The sequence below is a fragment of the Botrytis sinoallii genome (assembly GCF_014898435.1).
Source record: "Botrytis sinoallii strain Bc 23 chromosome Unknown BSIN_008, whole genome shotgun sequence".
Lineage (NCBI taxonomy): Eukaryota > Fungi > Ascomycota > Leotiomycetes > Helotiales > Sclerotiniaceae > Botrytis > Botrytis sinoallii.
This window is the reverse complement of record NW_024066035.1, coordinates 1744299-1764646: the sequence shown is the minus strand read 5'-3', so window position 1 is coordinate 1764646 and position 20348 is coordinate 1744299. Positions and strand designations below refer to the sequence as shown.

At 44.8% G+C, this 20348-nt stretch overlaps 5 protein-coding genes across 5 annotated transcripts; 3 read left to right on the top strand and 2 right to left on the bottom strand.

Annotated features, from left to right (window-relative positions):
• Positions 1 to 80: 80 nt before the first annotated feature.
• On the bottom strand, positions 81 to 4138 carry EAF02_005505 (uncharacterized protein). Its single transcript, XM_038901553.1, has 6 exons — positions 3071 to 4138; positions 2336 to 2974; positions 2035 to 2222; positions 1802 to 1959; positions 1488 to 1746; positions 81 to 1429 (listed from the first exon to the last, which is right to left on the bottom strand). The coding sequence occupies exons 2-6, from the start codon at positions 2448 to 2450 to the stop codon at positions 1085 to 1087; spliced, it is 1065 nt and encodes a 354-aa protein (XP_038758893.1). The 5' UTR covers positions 2451 to 2974; positions 3071 to 4138; the 3' UTR covers positions 81 to 1084.
• Positions 4139 to 6340: 2202 nt separating this feature from the next.
• On the top strand, positions 6341 to 7695 carry EAF02_005504 (uncharacterized protein; the record flags this gene model as incomplete). Its single annotated transcript, XM_038901552.1, has 4 exons — positions 6341 to 6371; positions 6641 to 6969; positions 7027 to 7264; positions 7418 to 7695. 4 exons carry the CDS (start codon positions 6341 to 6343, stop codon positions 7693 to 7695), a joined length of 876 nt encoding a protein of 291 aa, XP_038758892.1.
• A 597-nt stretch (positions 7696 to 8292) lies between these two features.
• Positions 8293 to 9263, top strand: EAF02_005503 (uncharacterized protein; the record flags this gene model as incomplete). Its single annotated transcript, XM_038901551.1, has 2 exons — positions 8293 to 8347; positions 8422 to 9263. 2 exons carry the CDS (start codon positions 8293 to 8295, stop codon positions 9261 to 9263), a joined length of 897 nt encoding a protein of 298 aa, XP_038758891.1.
• A 538-nt stretch (positions 9264 to 9801) lies between these two features.
• EAF02_005502 (uncharacterized protein) lies at positions 9802 to 16249 on the top strand (the record flags this gene model as incomplete). Its single annotated transcript, XM_038901550.1, has 6 exons — positions 9802 to 9949; positions 9994 to 10957; positions 11022 to 13182; positions 13263 to 14747; positions 14800 to 15833; positions 15883 to 16249. 6 exons carry the CDS (start codon positions 9802 to 9804, stop codon positions 16247 to 16249), a joined length of 6159 nt encoding a protein of 2052 aa, XP_038758890.1.
• A 962-nt stretch (positions 16250 to 17211) lies between these two features.
• Positions 17212 to 19181, bottom strand: EAF02_005501 (uncharacterized protein; the record flags this gene model as incomplete). Its single annotated transcript, XM_038901549.1, has 3 exons — positions 17212 to 17913; positions 18022 to 18483; positions 18564 to 19181. The coding sequence occupies 3 exons, from the start codon at positions 19179 to 19181 to the stop codon at positions 17212 to 17214; spliced, it is 1782 nt and encodes a 593-aa protein (XP_038758889.1).
• Positions 19182 to 20348: the final 1167 nt, after the last annotated feature.

Genomic DNA, 20348 nt, shown 5'->3' with positions numbered 1-20348 from the left:
GGGGATCTCAACTCCATCGTGTATGCCCTCTGTCTCCGCATGTATAGGATAGGAAAAGGGAGATGGGATGGCGATGTCGAGTTCAAATCGAAATCGAGGAATAACATATCACGAACTATGCTATCACGAACCATGTAATATATGGGGTATGATTTGGATGGTTATGTAGTTCATTTCTCTATCAATCAATCACTCGCTTCGTATCATATCTCAAACTTCCACATTCGCTTCAACAGCCGAAGACTCACTCCCACACTACCCTCCGTTCAATAACATCTCCCTGCACGTGCAGTGGCATGCATACTCCAAACATTCTCTTTTCCCCGCTACCACGTATTCCCCTTCCCCTCAATAAAATCTAAAATAAGACCAACATCCACCAGAGAGAAGCGAGGCCAACCAACTAACTGCATGAAAATTCGAAAATATATCCCATCCCCAAGTTCGTTTCTCTCGTTCCAATCAGTCAATACCTATCCTTGAAAATATTAGATTAAACTCCCTTTGTTCTCTCCTTCCTCCTCTCCATGCAAGCGAAACTCCTCCACTGTTGTTCGACATTGCATAAAAGCAAGGCTGTGAATTGTATGAATTGTATATCCTCAAGTGAAGAGAAATACATGGATAAACATGATACCGCCAGCTGTCTAATCAACCGAGAATTCGTGTATGAACAGCGAACAGATGCAGACTGCATCTCCAATTGATCGATACGTTGATTGTATTATACAAGCCATCTTATATTCGAAAATTCTCCGAATAATCTCCCATCTGCCCTCAAATGAAATAATTAAGAAAAGAAAAAAGAAAAAAGACAGGTTAAAGTGTGTGGGTATTTTGGTGAAAAGAAATTTGCTCCATGTGCGGTGTAAGATGGAATGTTTGCCTGGCGTCGCTGGGACGTCTCATAAAAGACCAGAAGCAGATGCGATGCGATATTTTTTAAGGCGGACTAATATTCACCGCAGCAGATGGTCGTATTTATATTAACGGGGGTTCTGTGCTGCTCAGATAGAGAGGGGTCATGCTTTTTCTGGAATGGGGAATCTTGAAGGCTTGGCTCCGAACAGACAGAGGTTAATTATCAAAGGATCAACTTTTGAAGGTTTCTCTGTATGATCATATCTTGCACGGAGCTCATTGTGACCTTAAGGAGATCGGTATCGGTGGCGTTTGTGAAATGGCTATAAACTTCGCGCCCAGGACTTCGGTTCAGAGCAATAAACTTGTCCATGAAGTATTTCGAGGTTTGTTGCGAGCTTGTAGTATCTCCCTGGAAATCGGAGAAACCAAACTTGGTAATCGGGCTGTGGCCAATCTTTGCTTTAAACAAGTCGATCTTGTTCAAGAAGAGGATCAATGCGGAGTGTTTAAACCAATGAGAGTTAGCAATCGACTCCCAAAGCATTAAAGCTTCTTGCATTTGGTTCTGGCAAAGTGTTAGTCAATTTTTGGTGTATAATGATTTGCGGCCGAGAGAGACTTACTCCATCCTTGTCTTCAGCTAGACACTGATCATAACCACTGATAGCAACTAAGAATAGCAATGCGTTGACATTCTCGAAGCAATGGATCCATTTCTTTCGTTCCGATCGTTGTCCTCCAACATCGAACATTCTATATTGCAATGAGCCGAGATCGAAGTGTGTTTCGGTGATACCAGTAGTTCTTAGTCTGGCGCGAAGAACATCTTGATCGGTTGGAACGAATTCCTTGCTGAAGAGACGATCTAAATCTTCGAAGAAACTAAAACCCACCATATTAGAAGTGTACATTTCGCAGAGCTGAAAGAGAGACTTACTAGCCCAAATTATCATGCAGAGCAAACTCATTTCCTCTCTCAACGGTCTTCTGGATACCCGAATCTGCCCACATATCATTGAATGCTTTGAGATATTCGAGAGGAATTGGTTCGCATGGTCTGAGATCCTTCTCTTCTGTGATCATTGGAAGGTATTGCTGTGAATGAGGTAATTAGTCAATGTCCTATGATAATGATCGCAAGATTGAAAGCGAATTTGAGGGTTAACCTACTTTGGTGCTTTCGTGTTCGAAAGGAGTATTGAAATCATTCATTGCCTCCACTGTCATTCGCAAGCCATCCAAAATGTTGTGAAAGATGATAATGCGCCATTCTTCTTTTTCAGTCTTTGAGAAACCTTTATCGGTATAAATAAGTCTCATCTGTTTTAGAATTGTTGACTTTCCAGATTCTCCAGCACCTACAGAACATAAGAATTAGTAAATGCCATCTTCATCTTGAGATTGTGAAGCTCGAGAAAGGATGATTGATCGATCGTCGTTCTGGCGAATTGTGGAGGGCGCGACAACTTACCCAATAATAACAACTTAACTTGTCGCTGCATAACCTTCTCATCTCTGTGGATAAGAGCGTCTATCTCTTTGGACCTCTTGGCCTCGACATCCTCCCTACTGCCGAAACACATCATGAAGGGCCAAAATTAATACGTAAAGTTTAGGAAAGAGAGAAAAGATTCTCAGTTGCTGTCGGGATCACTTTGGTGACTGGCGAGCGCTTCGGAGATCAGGGTAGAAGAGAAATTGAGTTTCAGTAGAATGGGATGGGATGGGATGGGATGAGATGGGATCGGGATGGGCTGGGCAAGCTATTGGTAACGGTGCGGAATTAATTAATTCGCCGCTGGTACCAGGCAAAAGTAAATTAATGAGTTCGGTCCAGGTTAGTTATCCTGCAGAACTAGTGTCAAATGTCAAGCGTCAAGTGCTGAAGAGCGTTGAAATTTCTTCTTTCTTCAAAGGAACGAGCGTTGGATTCGGTAATGGTAATGGTAATGGTTCGTCGATTTTAATTTTCTTCGGGGAAGGACGCTGTTGATAAGACCAGACGGGCGGGCGGATTTGACGGATAGCTTCCAAGGTTATGCAAGCAAAGTGATGGATCTGGGCTGGAACTCGCTCGGGAGATTAAGTCGATTTGAAGATTGAACGGGACCTGTTCATCCAGTCATAAGCAGTTGATTCTGAAGAAGATGCAAAATAGACCGGCACAGTAGAAAGACTAAAAGTGTTGATGATTTGAAATACCTACTGGGGACCAGTTTAATGAGATAAACTTTGGATTGCCGATCCTGTTAAAGTTTGATTTTGGTGCATGCAGTCCTCGCAGGGCCAGAACTATTACCACGACTACTTCCACGGCGCAAGAAGAAGGTAGGTAGGATTGATGATGTTCTGCTGTGATGTTGAATTTTGTTACGAGGTCGACGTTTGATATCCGATTGGTCTTGAATTGGAATATGGAGTCGGATTGAATCGTGTAATACCTCCCTCCACAAAAAAGAAAGTTATTATGGTGTGGGTGGGGATTTTTGGATATTAATATCAACGACTGATGAGTGAATCAGATAATGTGACCCCAATAAACGGTCTTTTTCGGCTTTTTATGAGATTGATTACTTGACGGGTGGTAGACAGGTGGTGAATGGAAGAAGGAGAAGAAGGGGGTAGATGTTGATGTTGATTCGGGATTAGAAATGGAGATGGAAGGGGTAGAGGCAATAATGGAAAGCGGAAGAGGAATGATCCTCGATTTCGAAGCCGAATTGGATGAAATGACCCCCCAGGTAAAAGTGTAAGGTTGTCGGCCTCTTATTAATGAGCATGGAAAAGAAAAGACACTGGGCAGCTGCAAATTATTGGCTTACACGCATTGACGCAGGCGTACGGCAAGAAATGAGAAAGGAAAAAGGGAAAAGAGAAAAGGGAAAGAAAAAAAGAAAGGAAGATGGTTATAAGTTTCGTTCCGTACCAAGGTAGGTAGGTAGGTAGGTATGTGGTAGGTATGTACAGATTGATGATATATTTACATCTGCCTAGGGAGGTGTGCAAGATCAATACGAGCGAGAGATTCAAAGCGTCTATGTGGACGATTATCCAGTCATCGACTTTGCTTTATTCGCGCGCGATTGTGTATTTCTATTTTCATCTCCAATACTGATGATCCTTCATTCAATATTGAGTGCATCGAGCTCTCCGTGAGTCTTCTATTCATGTCGGGTGCATCGAAACATATTTCAATGTACCAGCATCCCAGCATTCCTATCATGCTCATTACATCGTGTATCTCTAGGGCTTATTATCAAAAGATGTGTAATAGTTACCTCTACGTCAAACCACTAACAAGAGAGTGATATGGATGTGTGTGGCAGATGCTGACGATGTGAGCAACACCGTGTCACTGTTACCATCGCTATCGATTGTAACCTCAGACGGCCGGCCGTTTTAGTACGAATGTCTCAAAATCTTCGCACAAGGATAACCAGGATATCTGAACTCCAAAATATAACCACATGGAAATGGTCATTCCATATGCGACAGATGCATGAAAGTAAAGCATGTACAGGGAAGCAACGTGGAAACGTACGGCAGTAGATTTAAGAAGCTTGTCAAATGCAGTCCCGAAATCTCGAAAGTTTGGTTCATGTTGAGGTGAAAGGGGCACTAAGAGGTCCACCCCCTCGCTGCGGCAACCAATAGACACAGTGTACAGTGTGGGCGATGGATGTGAATGGTCTGTTATAGAAAATAGAAAGATCAAAGGTCGACGGCGAGAACGGACGAATGAACATCAAACGTCAAACGAAGCTATATTTCTAGGATTCGTCTATGTTCACAAAGGTAGATAGGCACTGGGCAGTGTTTTGCAAGGTTTTTACATATATGGGCCAGTCATTAATTTGAAATGCTCCATGGAGATGTTGGTTTATGTAGTGTAACCGTCATCTGAAGAATTTTAAGGTACTTTAAGGAAGGTGTTTCTTGCAATGTCTTCCCTCGCCTCACTCGTACATGTAGGAGGTGTGATGCTTAAATATGTAATCGCAAAATGTACCTATATGCGGATGAAAAGATGGTCGTTCAGGGGTTGTAAGCAGGAGGGCGAGAATGGCTGAATGGCGCAGTCCGATTGATACTACCGCACTAAGCACAAGGCCAAGGATGGGTTATACAAGGTCTATCTGCAATACCTGACAGACGGAGTAAAGAAGCATGGCCGGAATGGTGAGAAAATACTAGTGCTGCATCGCTATCAACAGCACGAGGTCGAAAGGGATTGGATATGTTCAGCCTATAGCATAGCGGAAGCTCCATTTATCAATCTGTCACAAACACGAATAAGCATTGAAACCTTCTTGTCAAAGGGTAACGTTGAGAGGAAGGAGAAATCATCCCAAAGTCATAGCAAGAGGCAAAGAGCTCAGGTCTGCAGAAGTAGAATAGCTGGATTTGAACTTGGCTATTGGGTACTTTGGATAGAAATCTCACCATGTACGTACGTACCTGCTCCCTCCCGTCCGGTACTGAGATAAGTTAAAGTTAGCTAATGCAGAAATGATGCATTAGGTACGGACCGTCAATAGTCTTCCAAGATCCCCCCTTCTCATTCCTGAAAAGAACCACTATCATTTATCCCTCGATGTCTAGACGACAATTAAGCAAGGGTACCGTGGCCATCTTCCGGTTGGGCAGTTTGATTCGTCTTTCTCCAGAGTATTTTTGTCCGACTAACGACATTTAACCATTCAGAGATTCAAGGGTAAGCCCACATAGTCGTCATTTATCGCACACCTAAAGCCTCTCTCTTCACTTGAATTTGGCCCCCGAGGCGCCATCTTTTACTGGTGAGATTTTCCAGGATCAAGACTCAATTTGGAGGAATCGAGTATTGCTGAACCCTTTAATTTGCGGCGTGCAGGTTATGGATGCATTAGCCAGTTACAAATCAACATTCAGATTGAACCATGGGGGAGGAAAAACTCGTGATTTGACTATTTGAGCAACTCACGCTAGTGCATATTGAGTGAAGTGGATCCAACTTCAATCCAATTCTAGCCAATGACGGATAAGCTTAAGCTAACTTCTTTTGAACCATCACGAGATCTGGCCCAATCATATCAAGTTTGTGGATCTCATCTCGAGTGAGGTGCATGGTGGGGTAAAAAATATTTGGGAGCGGCCGCGGTCATATCAACAAGGAGGAAAAAAACTCTTCAAGACCATTAACGTTATCTAGGTATTTTTGACAGCGAGCGGCCCATTATTTGTTACTTCTTGCAAATTTCTACCATTGCCACTTCTTTTTCATTCACTTGTTAAAAGAACCATTTGTACCTGCAATCTAAGGATTCAACCAAGATAACCGAGACCCATTCATTCACTCCAAGCCTCCATCAAGCAAAGATCTCATCTTTTTCTCCTCAATATATTTCGTACTCGTTTTTTGAAGCCCCTCACTTCTCCTCCGCGATACAACCTTACTCTATTATCAAATCGATTTTCCTCCAAACTCATAGCAAAGATGTCAGAGATCACCCACCCCACTATCAAGGGTATGTCTGAGTAACTTTCATTCTATCCTTCTGTTTTGCCCTTGTATCGTTGCGTTCTGTGAAAGACATGGTCGCAATATTATCTCAAGTGAGACACATCCCTGAGGGGAAGGCATGCCATATTACCCGACATTCAAATGGGCACTGTCTGACTAATGCTTCGCTTCTTTGGCTTGCATTTGATGTCGCTCCAAATACAACATCTGCGAAAGACGTGCTACATTCGGCAATATGCAAGAACGTACCCGAAGCTAATAAGACAATCGCAGATGGCTGGTTCCGCGAAATCTCCGAGATGTGGCCCGGACAGGCAATGACTCTCAAGGTCAAGAACGTCCTTCACCACGAGAAGAGCAAATATCAAGATGTTTTAATCTTCGAATCTACCGACTATGGCACCGTCTTGGTCCTCGACAACGTCATCCAATGCACTGAGCGCGATGAGTTCTCATACCAGGAGATGATCACCCACTTGGCTATGAACTCCCACCCAAACCCAAAGAAGGTCTTGGTCATTGGCGGAGGAGATGGAGGTGTCTTGCGTGAGGTTGTCAAGCATGACTGTGTGGAGGAAGCCATTCTCTGCGACATCGATGAGGTGGGTTGCTGAAACCGAAAGTTGTGGCCCTTTTTCTTGTTAACATTGTGAAAATAGGCTGTCATCCGTCTTTCCAAGAAATATCTCCCTGGAATGGCTATCAGCTATCAACATCCTAAAGTCAAGACTCACATCGGTGATGGATTCAAGTTTTTGGATGATTACAAGAACGAATTTGATGTGATCATCACCGATTCTTCTGACCCAGAGGGACCCGCTGAGAGCTTGTTCCAAAAGCCATACTTTGAGTTGCTATTTGGTGCTCTTAAGGAGGGTGGCGTTATTACCACACAAGGTTGTATGTTTCCTTTCTCTGTGCTTACACTTCTAGTGCTGTGTGTAGTAGCGATGGGCAAATGACATACGCTTTTTACTTTTCCTTCTATATTTCTAACGCCCATCTCAATTTTTTACGAAGGTCTTGAACGCTAATGTATCCTCTCTATAGCCGAGAACCAATGGCTCCACCTCCCATTGATCACCAAGCTCAAGAAGGACTGCAAGGAAGTTTTTCCTAACGTCGAATACGCTTATACCACCATTCCTACCTACCCATCTGGCCAAATTGGATTCATGGTCTGCTGCAAGGACGCCAACCGCGATCTCAGCAAGCCACTCCGCAAATGGTCCCCAGAAGAGGAAGAGAAGTTGTGCCGTTACTACAACGCTGCTATCCACGAGGCCAGCTTTGTTTTGCCAACTTTCGCCCGTGCTGCCTTGAAGTAAGGTGTTGATCCGGCTTGACTCTCTCCGCGTTGAGGAGACAGAACTTTAGGCATACATCACAAATATATGTGGATATAGTTTGCTCGAAGCTAGCTAGTGATCTGCGGATCTCATACCTCTAGCTAGGAAATATCATACCCAAAATGAATAAAAGACAACACAAGCATGATCATATTTTCTCCCTTGATTGAGGTAGCAGGACTTTATGAGAACCGTGTTATTTGATTTGATTTGACCAGTGGCCAATGACGAAGAGAAATATATCATGAATTGTAATATCCGACTGATCTTCATCTGTAAATTACTATAATACCTGGTTTCCACGTGTGTTCCCCTGAATTAAAGGTACGGATAGGGCTGGAAATGGTAGCCACTACTGGTAGATAGTTCGATGTTGCTAAGTGCACGTCCCATACGGAAACTCTATAGCCGATATTTGCCATCCCATCCCACTTCGAGCTCCAATGAAATCTTGTATTCGCGGGGGAATCAACACGAAATTCACATCACGGTATCATGATCAGGACTGCTCTAAGATATCTACCCAAGCTCACCTCAGTACAACGAATTTCCTTTCCAAAGCAAGCTATACGCAACATGTCTCAATTACTTAAGAAACCAGTCAAAATCGCCTTGATACAACTGGCTAGTGGTTCGTCCTTCCATGCCTAGTCGTTAACGAAGTTCATTGTGATACACCATAGGAGACTAATCAATTCACAACAGGCTCTGACAAATCTCAGAATCTTGCACATGCCCGCGAAAAGGTTCTTGAAGCTGCATCAGCCGGTGCAAAAATTATTGTACTCCCCGAGTGTTTTAACTCTCCCTACGGTACTCAATATTTCCCCAAATATGCGGATACTCTCCTACCTTCTCCCCCCACTTCTGAACAATCGCCCTCATTCCACGCCCTCAGTGCGATGGCCGCGGAGACAAAAACGTATCTCGTAGGCGGTAGCATTCCAGAATACTCTCCCACCACCAAAAATCATTACAATACCTCGTTAACATTCTCTCCATCTGGTGAACTGTTGGCTACCCATAGAAAAGTTCATCTCTTTGATATCGATATTCCCGGGAAGATCACATTCAGAGAATCGGAGGTTCTTTCTCCAGGTAATCATGTTACTATGATTGATCTGCCAGAATACGGTAAGATAGCAGTGGCCATCTGCTATGATGTTCGATTCCCAGAGTTAGCCATGATTGCTGCCCGAAAGGGATGTTTTGCCTTGATATACCCTGGCGCGTTCAATACTACAACAGGTCCTCTACATTGGAGATTGCAGGGGCAGGCAAGAGCTATGGACAACCAGATATATGTGGCTTTGTGCAGCCCTGCTAGAGATGAAACTGCCAGTTACCATGCTTGGGGACACAGCTTGGTTGTTGATCCAATGGCACAGGTGCTTGTTGAAGCCGCTGAGAAAGAGGAAATCGTTTATGCTGAATTAAATGGAGAAAAAATTGAAGAGACCAGAAAGGGAATCCCGATACAGACCCAGAGAAGGTTTGATATATACAAAGATGTCAGTGAAGACTTCAAGAATGGAGATGAAGAGTAATAGGCCACAAATATCAATAGATCATGTTCACGGGATACAGCGCCTGCGCCTACCGGTCCTTCCAACCAAAATGATAGCTTACAATTCATTGCAAGAAATAAGTATAAATAATTGTTGGCTACGTTCATCATATGCAACGATTTTAAAAGGGCCTGGAAATCACAAACATCATAAGCTAGCGAGTTCAGATAGGATTTCATATGAAAGCAATTGCTCATTGAACTTTACAGTGTTTCCAGTTCAATACAGGTGCTAATGACGAGTGAGTAACAAGTGCTGCCATACTCAAAGGGAAGGTACAAGTTGCGTTTAGTTTATGGATGCTCGCGGAATCCTGTTCTATGGAAATCCCCCAATTACTCCTTCCTGTTATATTTAATCTCTGATTGATCTTCAATTCAACTTAAACAGCTTCACACTCATTAGTATACAACAGAATTAAGTCATTACACTCATTTGATTACATTCATTTTATCACAAACATCCTACAATATTCATTACCTCATGTACCTTTAAAATATCACATTTTCAACGACCGATGGACTCCCCGTCCGTTGGGCCGGCTGAAGTATCTGTCATTGGCCGCAGAAGAACATCTTCTGCACAGAGTACTAGTTTTGAGTACCCTACGAATTGTCGTGTTGACGAGGATATCCTCTCTCGCATTCGTGCACTAGTTTTATCTCGTAATACAAGCCGCCCCCCTCGAACCCCTCATCCATCTGACGAGCGCAACCCCCCGCGCCACGAAAACAGAGCTTTCGGAAGCCTCGACGACTACATCAGCCCCAAAAGCCTGCAAGAGGTGCACACTCTGACTCTGGATACTTGGGCGTAGAGCCATATGCCTGTAACTTTCGGGGCTCTGACGGTAGCATGGATATCGATGTCCCACCTCTTCAAATATCTCGACAAAACTCCAACCCTAGTGTGTCTCCGAAACGTACAGCTAGATTAAGAGGCTCGAGTTCTGCAAACGATCTTCGGATAGACGGTGGTGCTAGTGACATTGATCCTTCCACTGATTCAAAGCTACTCAAGTCAACATCTACACCCAAGAAGAAGTATTTCACGCTTCCTAGATTGGTAGTACGAGACATCAAAGAGCCTGATTACCCCAGCGGTACCAAAGTCGCAGTTGGATCCTGCATGCCACCGTTAAAGAATATATACCACAAAGTTCCTACCGAAGATAAATCCGATCAGGATGTCAATTCGACTTGTCCTCATTGTGAGCAGCCAGCCGACGCAGAATTTCCGGAACTTGCAGTAGCCGATGCAAAGTTATCCAGATTCTCCACTCTTCCCCAGTCTCCTCCAGAAGAAGTGAAGGGCCAACCAGAAATCGTCTGTTCCCCAACATGTCCTCCAAATTGCCAAGAACACTACATCTATCACCCACTACCCAATATTATGCCTCCGGGGGATCAGCTCAATATTGACATAAGGCTGGCCGAAGAAGATATTGCCGACCTTGACTTTGCACTCAATGATATCAAAGCTCATGAGGCTTTAGGGCAATCCTTGGGCTACAAACCCAAATCACGCGAATCTCGTGTCGAAGACAATATGAAATCAGAGTCTTCCTTCAGAACGGCGACCATAACAAATCCAAGAGATACTGAAGGATCTCCACCTACAACCCGAGGAAGCAGTGTTAGCTCGGTTGACACATTTCCTCATGTTTTAAACCAGTGAGATGGCTGTGGATGAATTAGTTACCCGACCGCTTTCTTCAGCGGTCGTCACCAATTTCAGCTTGCCAGGGCCCAAGTCCAAGACTGCTGTTTCTATATCTAAGGATGAGACGCGACAGGCTGTGCCGCCCAAACTAGGCCGATCTCCCTCCGTTGGATCTATTCGAGCTAAACCAAAAACACCTTCATTACTTTCTGGAGAATCTAGAGCCTCTGTCCGCCACTCCTTGCTCAAAACATCTCTAGCCACAGGTACGCCAGTAGATACTGGGCTGCCAGTCTCACCAGTCTTAACGCCTGTAACATTAGCATCCAATAGCGCGGCAGAAAAGGTTACTTCGCCACAGCAGATCGCCACGCCAAGCTTGGGCACAAAGATACCGCTAGAGCCAATACTAGCAGATCTTGCTGCAGCAGCTAGTCTCTCTTCAATGAACCGTAAAAATGAGAAAGACGACCTTGCGGACCCCTCTGAGATGTCATCGCATAACAAATTTGTTATAGAAGAGATATCGCCTTCATGTATCAAGCTAGGCTACATTGACAAGTCAAGTCCATCAGTCCCATTATTGACTGCTGTTGTAACCGTTCCCAAGAAACCAGAGTCAACGGAGAACCTCGGAGATACTTCTAGTAACAAACCCAATATTCCTGAACGCAATGAAGCTCGTAAGAAGGTCGTTACAGATCAGAAGTCCGTTGAAGAAATACAGCGAAGAGATGCCTCTGAAGTCTTTCCGTCGATCGACCCCCTAAATGCATCCTACTGGGGCTTTGTCCCTGCAGTCAGAGACGCCGTTCAAGATGCAGTCAAGGTAGCTGTTCGTAATGCTATACAAGACATTGTCGTACCACCTGGGATTGAAAAGACCGAGGCATCTGATGCCTACAGGATGCTTGTTGCTGATTCCCTAGCTGAAGCAGCTAAAACTGCCGATGAATATCTTCGACGAGATTCTTTATGGACCCAGGCACCGGAATCGGCTCTTGATTCAGCCCCCGAATCTTACTTTGATGACAAGTCGGCTCAGATATCAAGAATCGACTTCTCTCCAACCAAGGAAGAAGTGCCTAAATCTCAAGGCCTTGCAGCAAATGCGGGCGAAATGGAAGAAATACCTCTTGGCTCAACTAGCGGAAACAGGAGACATGAATCTTCAAAAGCCACTACCGCTATCTATGATGCTATCCCTCCACGAGATTCTTCAAAAAATCGTGCTCAGGCTTCCAAGAATGGCACCGCAAATGCATCACCCACATCTTCGCAAAAAGATGCTTCAAGGCGACGCGGCTCAAAGGGAGCGTTGATGTCAGTTGCAGACTCTACCACCAATACTACTTCGGATGACAGGACAATGAATAGCAAAAATACCGTTCATTGGCTCAAAGAGCTACTGAGCAGTAACGATGCATACGCACCTAGGCTGACCGCATTACCACCCCGATCTCGACGTGCCGAAGCTCTAAGCGGGTCTAGTGGTCGCCAAAGGTCATTCACGGCACCAACAGAGGCTGTAGAGGAACTTTTTCTTGGCGCTACACCAAGCCCCCTCGAGACGAAGCCGAAGATCACTTTTGCTGATCCGAAAGACAAGGGGGCAGCTGTTGCAGCAACTTTTACAAGGACTATCAACGATCTTGAAAAACTTCTCAATGAAGCACTATCGATTGCGAAACAAGCTGCGGAGAGGAATGACGACAGCAGTGTCCCAAACATTCTCAACAACGCAGCTGCAATCTTGAAAGGTGGTCGCCAATTCATGGATAGTGGAAAAACTTCTGTCTCCCAGAAAGTTCGTAGAAGACCTAGAGCAGAAGTAATGTCAAGCGTTGAAAGTTTGCCAAGTGCTCACGAAAGTGCTCGCAGTTATTCTGGAACAAGCACCGAAGGCAATAATGACGATGATGAGTTTACCGATTATGAAATCATAGACCAGGCACCTACCACGGACATTATTATCGAGGCGCCGGTAGAAAAGCAAGAATACCTGAAGATAATCGATCCTAGCCTTGATATATCCGACCAAGCTTTTAGAAGACGCGAACGAAGTGCAACGTGGGATAGCTCTAGAGCTTTACAGGCTTTGGATATTCCGGTGGATGTAAAGAAACAGAGAATACTAACACAGCCCCACAGTATAGCAAGACAGAGCACTGCGGGAGTTTCGCCATCATCTGAGTCCAATAGGGTCAATTCCAATCCAGTTCATGGCAATCTTGAGGTATGTCAATGGCATATATTCCTCTATACTATAGAATGCTTTATACAAGATGTCTATCCAAAGTATACTAATAAAAGCAGAAACCATCAAGAACAACCACATCGGGCGGCTTTGGCTGGCAAGACATATCTGAGCATCCTACGATCTACCAATCTCCCAGTCTTTTGCGTTCCCAGAGTGGCGAAGAGGTGCGTCCTGGAAAGCAACTCTATGAAGAGGACACAACGACACTCGCAAAACTGCCAGTCACAACACTGCGTGGTAAATCTTCGGTCTCGAATAGTCTTGATGGCTCACACCCCTCTGAGACGGTTGATTTTCAGACAGGATTCCATCATGAATACATTATGCAGCATGTCGAAGGAAGAGATGGATTAGCTCGAAGTCAACCACGGAGTCGACTGAGAAGTCGAGCTCAGACACAATACCGGCAGGTTGCACAAGGTGGCGAGGGTGGAGAAGCGGGAGCAGGTGCTGGGGGTGAAGAAGACAGAGATAAAGTAGTGGAACTACGAGACCAGCGCCCGGGCATGAACCGAGATGGCTCAAACCGATCAGCAAACATAAACATGAATATGAGCCATCATTTTTTCAATCTGCAAGGTAAAAGGCATATCAGTCTGAAAGAGCATAAAGGATTCAGTCTATCAAGAACCCATAAGCGCAGACCTATTGCCAGAGATTGGTCTCCTTCCCGCAAGAGATTCACGGCTGTTATAACGTGCCTCAGTACGTTCCTCATCGGTCTTGTAATCGGGATTTATGCTGGTGAGGTCCCTTCGATTCAATATTCGATTGTGGACCTGCACCATTTCACGGTTCTTGGAAACGTTTTCTTTTTCATAGGTCTTGCTATTCCGACAACTTTCTTTTGGCCGCTTCCACTCTTGCACGGTCGAAAGCCATATATTCTTGGTTCAATGTCACTTGCTATGCCGCTACTTTTTCCTCAAGCTCTGGCTGTTGGTGCAACTCGAAATCCACAACTGGCCGGTTGGAGAATTGGTTTGCTTCTGTCTCGATCATTCATGGGATTTGCACTTGGGTTTGCTAACATGAACTTTCTGTCCACTTTGATGGATCTCTTTGGCGCGTCACTTCAAAGTGCTAATCCTCATCAAGAATACGTTGATGAGGGTGATGTCAGACGTCATGGCGGGGGCATGGGTCTGTGGTTGGGAATATGGACCTGGTGTTATGTTGGGTCTATTGGGGTTGGATTCTTGCTAGGTGCAGTCATTATCAACTTTTTGACGCCTGCTTGGGGCTTTTACATTAGTATTGCCATTCTTGCTCTAGTCTTGGTTTTGAATGTTGTTGCTCCCGAAGTTCGACGTTCTGCCTTTAGACGATCTGTTGCCGAAGTAAGGAAAGACGATCAGGTTTCTAGAAGATTAGCAAAGGGCGAGGTTAAAATGCATAGAGTTCATACCGGACCCAAGTGGTGGGGCGAGGAATTTCATCATGGTGTGTTGTTGACGAAGAGTATGATGCGTCAGCCGGGATTTCTGGTTCTAGCATTCTATCAGGCGTGGATTTATGGTCAGATTATTTTGATCATGATTGTAAGCTACGGTAAAAATCTCCAAAATAAAGACTTTTGCTAACAAGGGCTAGCTTCTCGGTTCACTGACTTCGAAATACTATAAATTCAAATCTCCATATGTTGGGGCAAGCGTGGCATCAATTCCGCTCGGTGCACTCCTCTCTGTTCCATTCCAAAAAGCAGGAATCTTCAGTCGAGAACGTAAAGAGGGGATGGAAAGTGACGATGATACTTTGAAGAAAAAGAAAGTCTCATTATCATCTCATTTCGTTCGTCGTACAATTTTTGTTATACTTCTTCCATTCATGGGCCTAGCTTATACACTTTCATCTACTGGACCACCCGTTCCATTTATGTTGCCTATCATTTGGGCTGCTGCAATTGGTTTTCTCTCGAACCTTGCAGTCGCTGAATGTAATGGTATTATTATGGAAACTTTCGATACTTCGGATCTCCAGCCTGGTATGACGGGACGCCCAAGAAGCGGGAGTAAAACCGGAAAAGTAACCAATTACTCCTGTTTTCCACGTGTGTGTGCTGCCTTTGGAATTACGCAAGGAATGGGATTCTGTATTGCAGCGATGGCAAGTGGTATTGGAGGAGTGGCACAAAGACATCTGGGTCAACAGGCCGCTACGGGCGTCATGTGTGGTGTTTTACTGATTCTCTCCATTCTTCTCATCTGTGTTCTTGCACGGTTTCAAGATGTACAAATTATCCCGGAATCGAAGACTGGCGAGATGGAACGTTATCAGGCAATGAAGAGGGAACAATATATTCAAGGGAACACGGGAAATGGTGCGGATGAAGAATGGAGACCCATTATTATTGGGAACCCAACACACATCATGCGCAGAATGAGCGTATTGGAAATGGGCAGTATGACGAGGTGGACCGAAATTCGAAATAAAAATCGATTGGTAGATGAAAAGAGTTTGGAGGCTAGACATGCAAATTTGAATACGTTGGTTCAGGTAGAGAAGAAGCTGAAAGAGAAGAGGAAACATGTTGTTGAGACAGTGAGGAGGAGCTTGAGTGGGAGCAGAGATGGTGGGGATGATGTTAGAGAGTATAGTTATGAGGAGAAGATTACGACTCGTAATTTGTACCGGCTGGAGGGGCTGGGGGGTATGGTGATGAGAGATGGATTTTAGAGATGATAGAATGGGAAAGGTTATGGGCAATAGTGGGAGAGAGAGTCGAGGTGGGGATGTGAGAGAGAGGGTGGTGCAGGAGAAGGAGGTTACGACAACGCAGAGGAGTATGCCGATCCCACAGGGCGAATTGAGCGGGTTGGCAGAAATTGATTTGGGGGTACCGGAAGCAGGCAATGCTGAAGTGGAGGATCAAGGAGAGAGAAATGGGGGTGCTAGGAGTAGAGGGGGGAGAAGTAGAGGAGAGACAAGAGATAGTGCGAGGGATGGAGAGAGAGACAGGGACAGAGAGGGTTACGACCCGAGATTGAGGAGAGGTACGGTGGTCGGTAGTAGAGGGGATATCATTGGGGAGTTGATGAAGTGAGAATGGCGGTTGAAGTAGGATTGAGATCGGAGTTGGTAGATTGCAGGTTATATCACAGGGTGAAGAGTGATAGGGGGAGAAGTTGGGAGTAGTTAGATTGATTAGGCAAATTAAAATTGAATATTCCTATGGGGCTGAGATTGGATGAAGTGGATTGGGCGAATGACAGAAGTGAAAATTGAGATGAACTAGTGAAGGTCGTGGCTTAGCGATGTGGTGATATGTGCATGATGGAGTAGAGGGTGTCGGAATCTAATTAGTAGGGGCAGATTGGGAAGGGATGAAAGGGAATTGAGTGCATTGGGATGATGTAAAATCGCGTATGGATATTCTTTCAAGTGGTAACTGACATGATACCTGGTAAGCCGTTGCGAGTCCTCGAGGAAGGTTTTTATATGTATTCCTTAGGAAGAGTTACGCAGGAAACAGATGACTATCGTCTTGGGATTAAAAGGGTGGTTTCTTAGATTATTGGAGTGTATCCACATCAAACGAGTGGGAAGGTAAAATGAGTGCTTTTTGTATCTGTCAAGTAAATTCTTACTTTTGTTTAGTTTATTATCTCTATCTATTTATTTATTTATTTATCTATATTAGTTATCTGTCTACCTATCCATATGGAAATATACAGTATTATGTGTATGTGTATACCTCCAATGCCGTCAATAACTCCTCGCTATGCAAATGCTTCAAAAATATCATACTGGTATCGTCCATGCTCATACGTAGTGCATAATATCAATGCAAAAACATCATCTCATCTCAAGACCGTAAATACATACATATATATATGTAGGTAGGTATGTATGTATGATCATGGCGAATAAATCATATCGTGTCCTCCTTTTTATTTCCGTCAATCCATCTTTCCATGCACGTCATTCCCGGCCTGCATTCTCGTAAGTGTGCGCAACCGCGTACTTTCGACGTTCTTCCTCCACACAAAGTCATCCCAAAGCCGCTCAAGCACTCGGACTAAATTTACTCATCTTCCTCACTCTCGCCCCGTAGATAAAAAATAGCACAGGTGCAGGAATCATAACCACGCATGCAAAAGCCAACACGCTCGTTGCCCACGCAACTCCCAATCCATTAAACATATACTGCGCGAAGAGCGGGAACCCACCGCCCGCAAAACTTCGCAGGAAAGTATTCGCGGCAATTGCCGAATTGGCATGCCACATGTAAACATCGATGATGTAGTTTAAGCCCTGCAAGAAAATCATCAAGATACCCCATCCGATGAAGATACCCGAGATGACCTGGGGCACCCAGGTGATGTTGGGGTTGGAGGTCCAGGCAAACCAGAAGAGTCCGATGGGGAGGATCAAGGAACCGAGGATCATGGGGGGGAGACGTTCTTCGGGGATCACTTTGCCGTGTTTTTCGAGCTTGCGCGCGAAGCGGGTCTTGGTGACCCAGGAAATGGTTCCGGTGCCGAGGAGGATGCCAATGAGGATGCCGATGAAGGGGAGGGCACTAAGGCCCGGGGCCCAGCCGCGCGATTGTTGGAAGGAGATGGGGTAGGCTTCGAAGAAGAGGTAGAGGATGCCGTAGATGAGAGCCATGTAGAGGGTGATGAGGAGGAGAATCGGTTCTTGGAAGAGCATGATGAAGGGGCGGAGGAGATAGGTTTGTAAGATTGTGTGGGGGGTGAGTTTGAGCTGGAATTGAGGTTAGCAATGTGATCGGTTTTGGTGTGTAGTGGCATTTTGGGGAAAGAAGGAAGAGGTTAAGTGAAAAGGGTAAAAACAAGAGAAGGAATTACTCACTTCATCAGCTTTGCTATGAATTGCCCAGTTCTTTGTTTCGAATCTCAGTCTCGCGGCCCGCTGTTGGAGAATCTTCGGATGAGAAGACTCAGGCACAAAGATCAGACCTAGCGTTCCGAAACCAGCGGCAAGAATCATCGTGATCCAAGCCGTCCATCTCCAACCCAGGTATGACTGTGTGATGAAGTTACCCCCAATTGGTCCCGCAATTGGACCGATAAAAGTTGCCCCTGCGAAAACGCAAACCGCAACACCTCGATCGACCGGGCCGAAGAAATCTGCCAACGCTCCTCCGATAATCGCTAATGGGGCGGAAGCAAAGACTCCGCCGAAGAATCGACAAACCATGATAGTTTGGAGGTTTTGAGCTACAGCGACGGGGATTTGGAAAATGGCGAAACAGGCGTAGCCGAAGAAGAGGGGAACTTTTCTGCCGAAGAGTTCGGATCCCGGTCCCCATATCTAAGTTGTGTTAGTTCTATCATCTCAAACCAAACGTTTTATATTGATGACAGAGAAGTCAGAGAAAGTATAGAACATACCAAAGGACCAACACCAAAACCCAGCACAAACAACGACGTCCCTAAAACAGCAACTTCTTCTGACACCCCATATAACTCTGCAACTACAATCGTAGCTGTACTGAAAACACTCGACGCGAAGGTAACGACAAAAGTCATTAAGCCCAAGATGACAGTTACGAACCATTTCTTTTTCGTATCCCAATTCATCGGGTTATCAGGATCATCCGGTCCATCCCAGGTTACCAGATTCGGATCATGTTCTTCCTTCTCCCTTTCCAATCTCAACGCATCTTCCTTTTCTTTCTCGCCTTGTGCTTCCACGTCTACATCATCCTTTGCCAACGTCGTCGTTTGACTGCTTCCTAGCACTTCTCCATCGATGCCCTGTCCGGGAAAGGGCTCCGTATCGATACTATCACTATCGTTCCACTTCCCCTCATTCACATTCCCATGCTCCTTTGACGTTCTACCGGTATCCATTCTTGAATTCGGGATAAATATGTCTGCCTCGGTGTCCGGATTCGTGCCGACAGTCTTGTTTAAATGATCCCGATCAATATCCGTTCCTAAATTTAATCTAGATATATCTTCAAACCCTGTACTAGACTCAATCCTCGTGCTGCGATGCTCCTCCATTTCAAAAAGGGGATCTCTCGCGCCCGGGGGCAAGCAGATCTATTTATTATTTATGGGAGTCTTGAAGAAAGCGGGTTTTGCGGGTCTTGGCTGAGGTCTACAAGGGATGTGCATAGAAATATGGATTACTTGTATGTCCTGCAACTTCTAAGATTCTTATCACAGAAGATCGGAATGTGGATACAATGTAAAGAAAGCCCTGTAAACTTTAGTTCTCAAAGGATTTAACGGTCGTTCGGTCTTATGTTTGAGCAACTGTGTGAATGGAAGTTGTGTGTAAAGAGCTGTGAGAAATCAAACTTGGGGGATATGTACGATGAAATTATAAGATTATATATACAATGCTTAAAAACCTTTAAAGCACTACGCAAATTTTAACCATAGATTGCTTGTTCTATCCCCACAGTGATGATGAAAAAGTCCTCGAAAAGAAATCATATATTAGCAAACACGGAAATAAAAGGACAATTCGCGGGCCCGAACTTGCTTATTTGCTTGGAAATCGTTGTCTGAAGGGCGCGTCCATGGAGATATCGTACATATCACCCGCCGATATATGAAGTAGACCGAATATAAGAGCAGATTGATAAACGGAATTTGCAGACCCAGTATTCCTAACAGCGGGTATGCAAGGCGGTAAGGAAACCCGGCTTGGGAATCAACAACGAAAGGTTGGAACTTGGAAGCCACGAATGTGGTGGGAGCCGCAAATTCTTCGTGTCCATAAGGATGACATTTTGAGGATTGTCATGGCTATGCCCTGTCAAGGGTGGGGAGATGGACCTTTTTCACTAGGGATCTCTTCATCGTTGAGATGCCGTTACCCGTGCACGCCTTTAACAAAACAGACACTAGACAGGCAGCGGAACGATCGGCTGACGGGATAACGGTTGAGAACTTGAGATGAACGCACAACTCTGGCGTGATCTCTATACACAGATTTTATGGGACCTGAGTACTAATCAACACTTGTTGGGCACACACTATAACGCCATTTCCTTGTCAACCACAGTAATTCATGATTATTCTTGTAGTGACTTCAGAAAATTTGTATGTTTCGTAACAATTTCCGTTACCATTATTGTCAATATCAACTTGTACTCGTGCTGCCAGAAAGTATGCAACTCCTGTTTCAATAGGGTTAAGCCACTGTGGGGAAGCTTTCTA

What these genes read in the sequence shown, in the direction of transcription:
- EAF02_005505 (XM_038901553.1), bottom strand. Translation starts at nt 2,450, where the DNA reads ATGATGTGTTTCGGCAGTAGGGAGGATGTCGAGGCCAAGAGGTCCAAA. An exon ending in TCGAACACGAAAGCACCAAA is followed by an intron (nt 1,960 to 2,034) that starts GTAGGTTAACCC and finishes CCTCATTCACAG; the next exon opens with CAATACCTTCCAATGATCAC. An exon ending in CTGCATGATAATTTGGGCTA is followed by an intron (nt 1,747 to 1,801) that starts GTAAGTCTCTCT and finishes GGTGGGTTTTAG; the next exon opens with TTTCTTCGAAGATTTAGATC.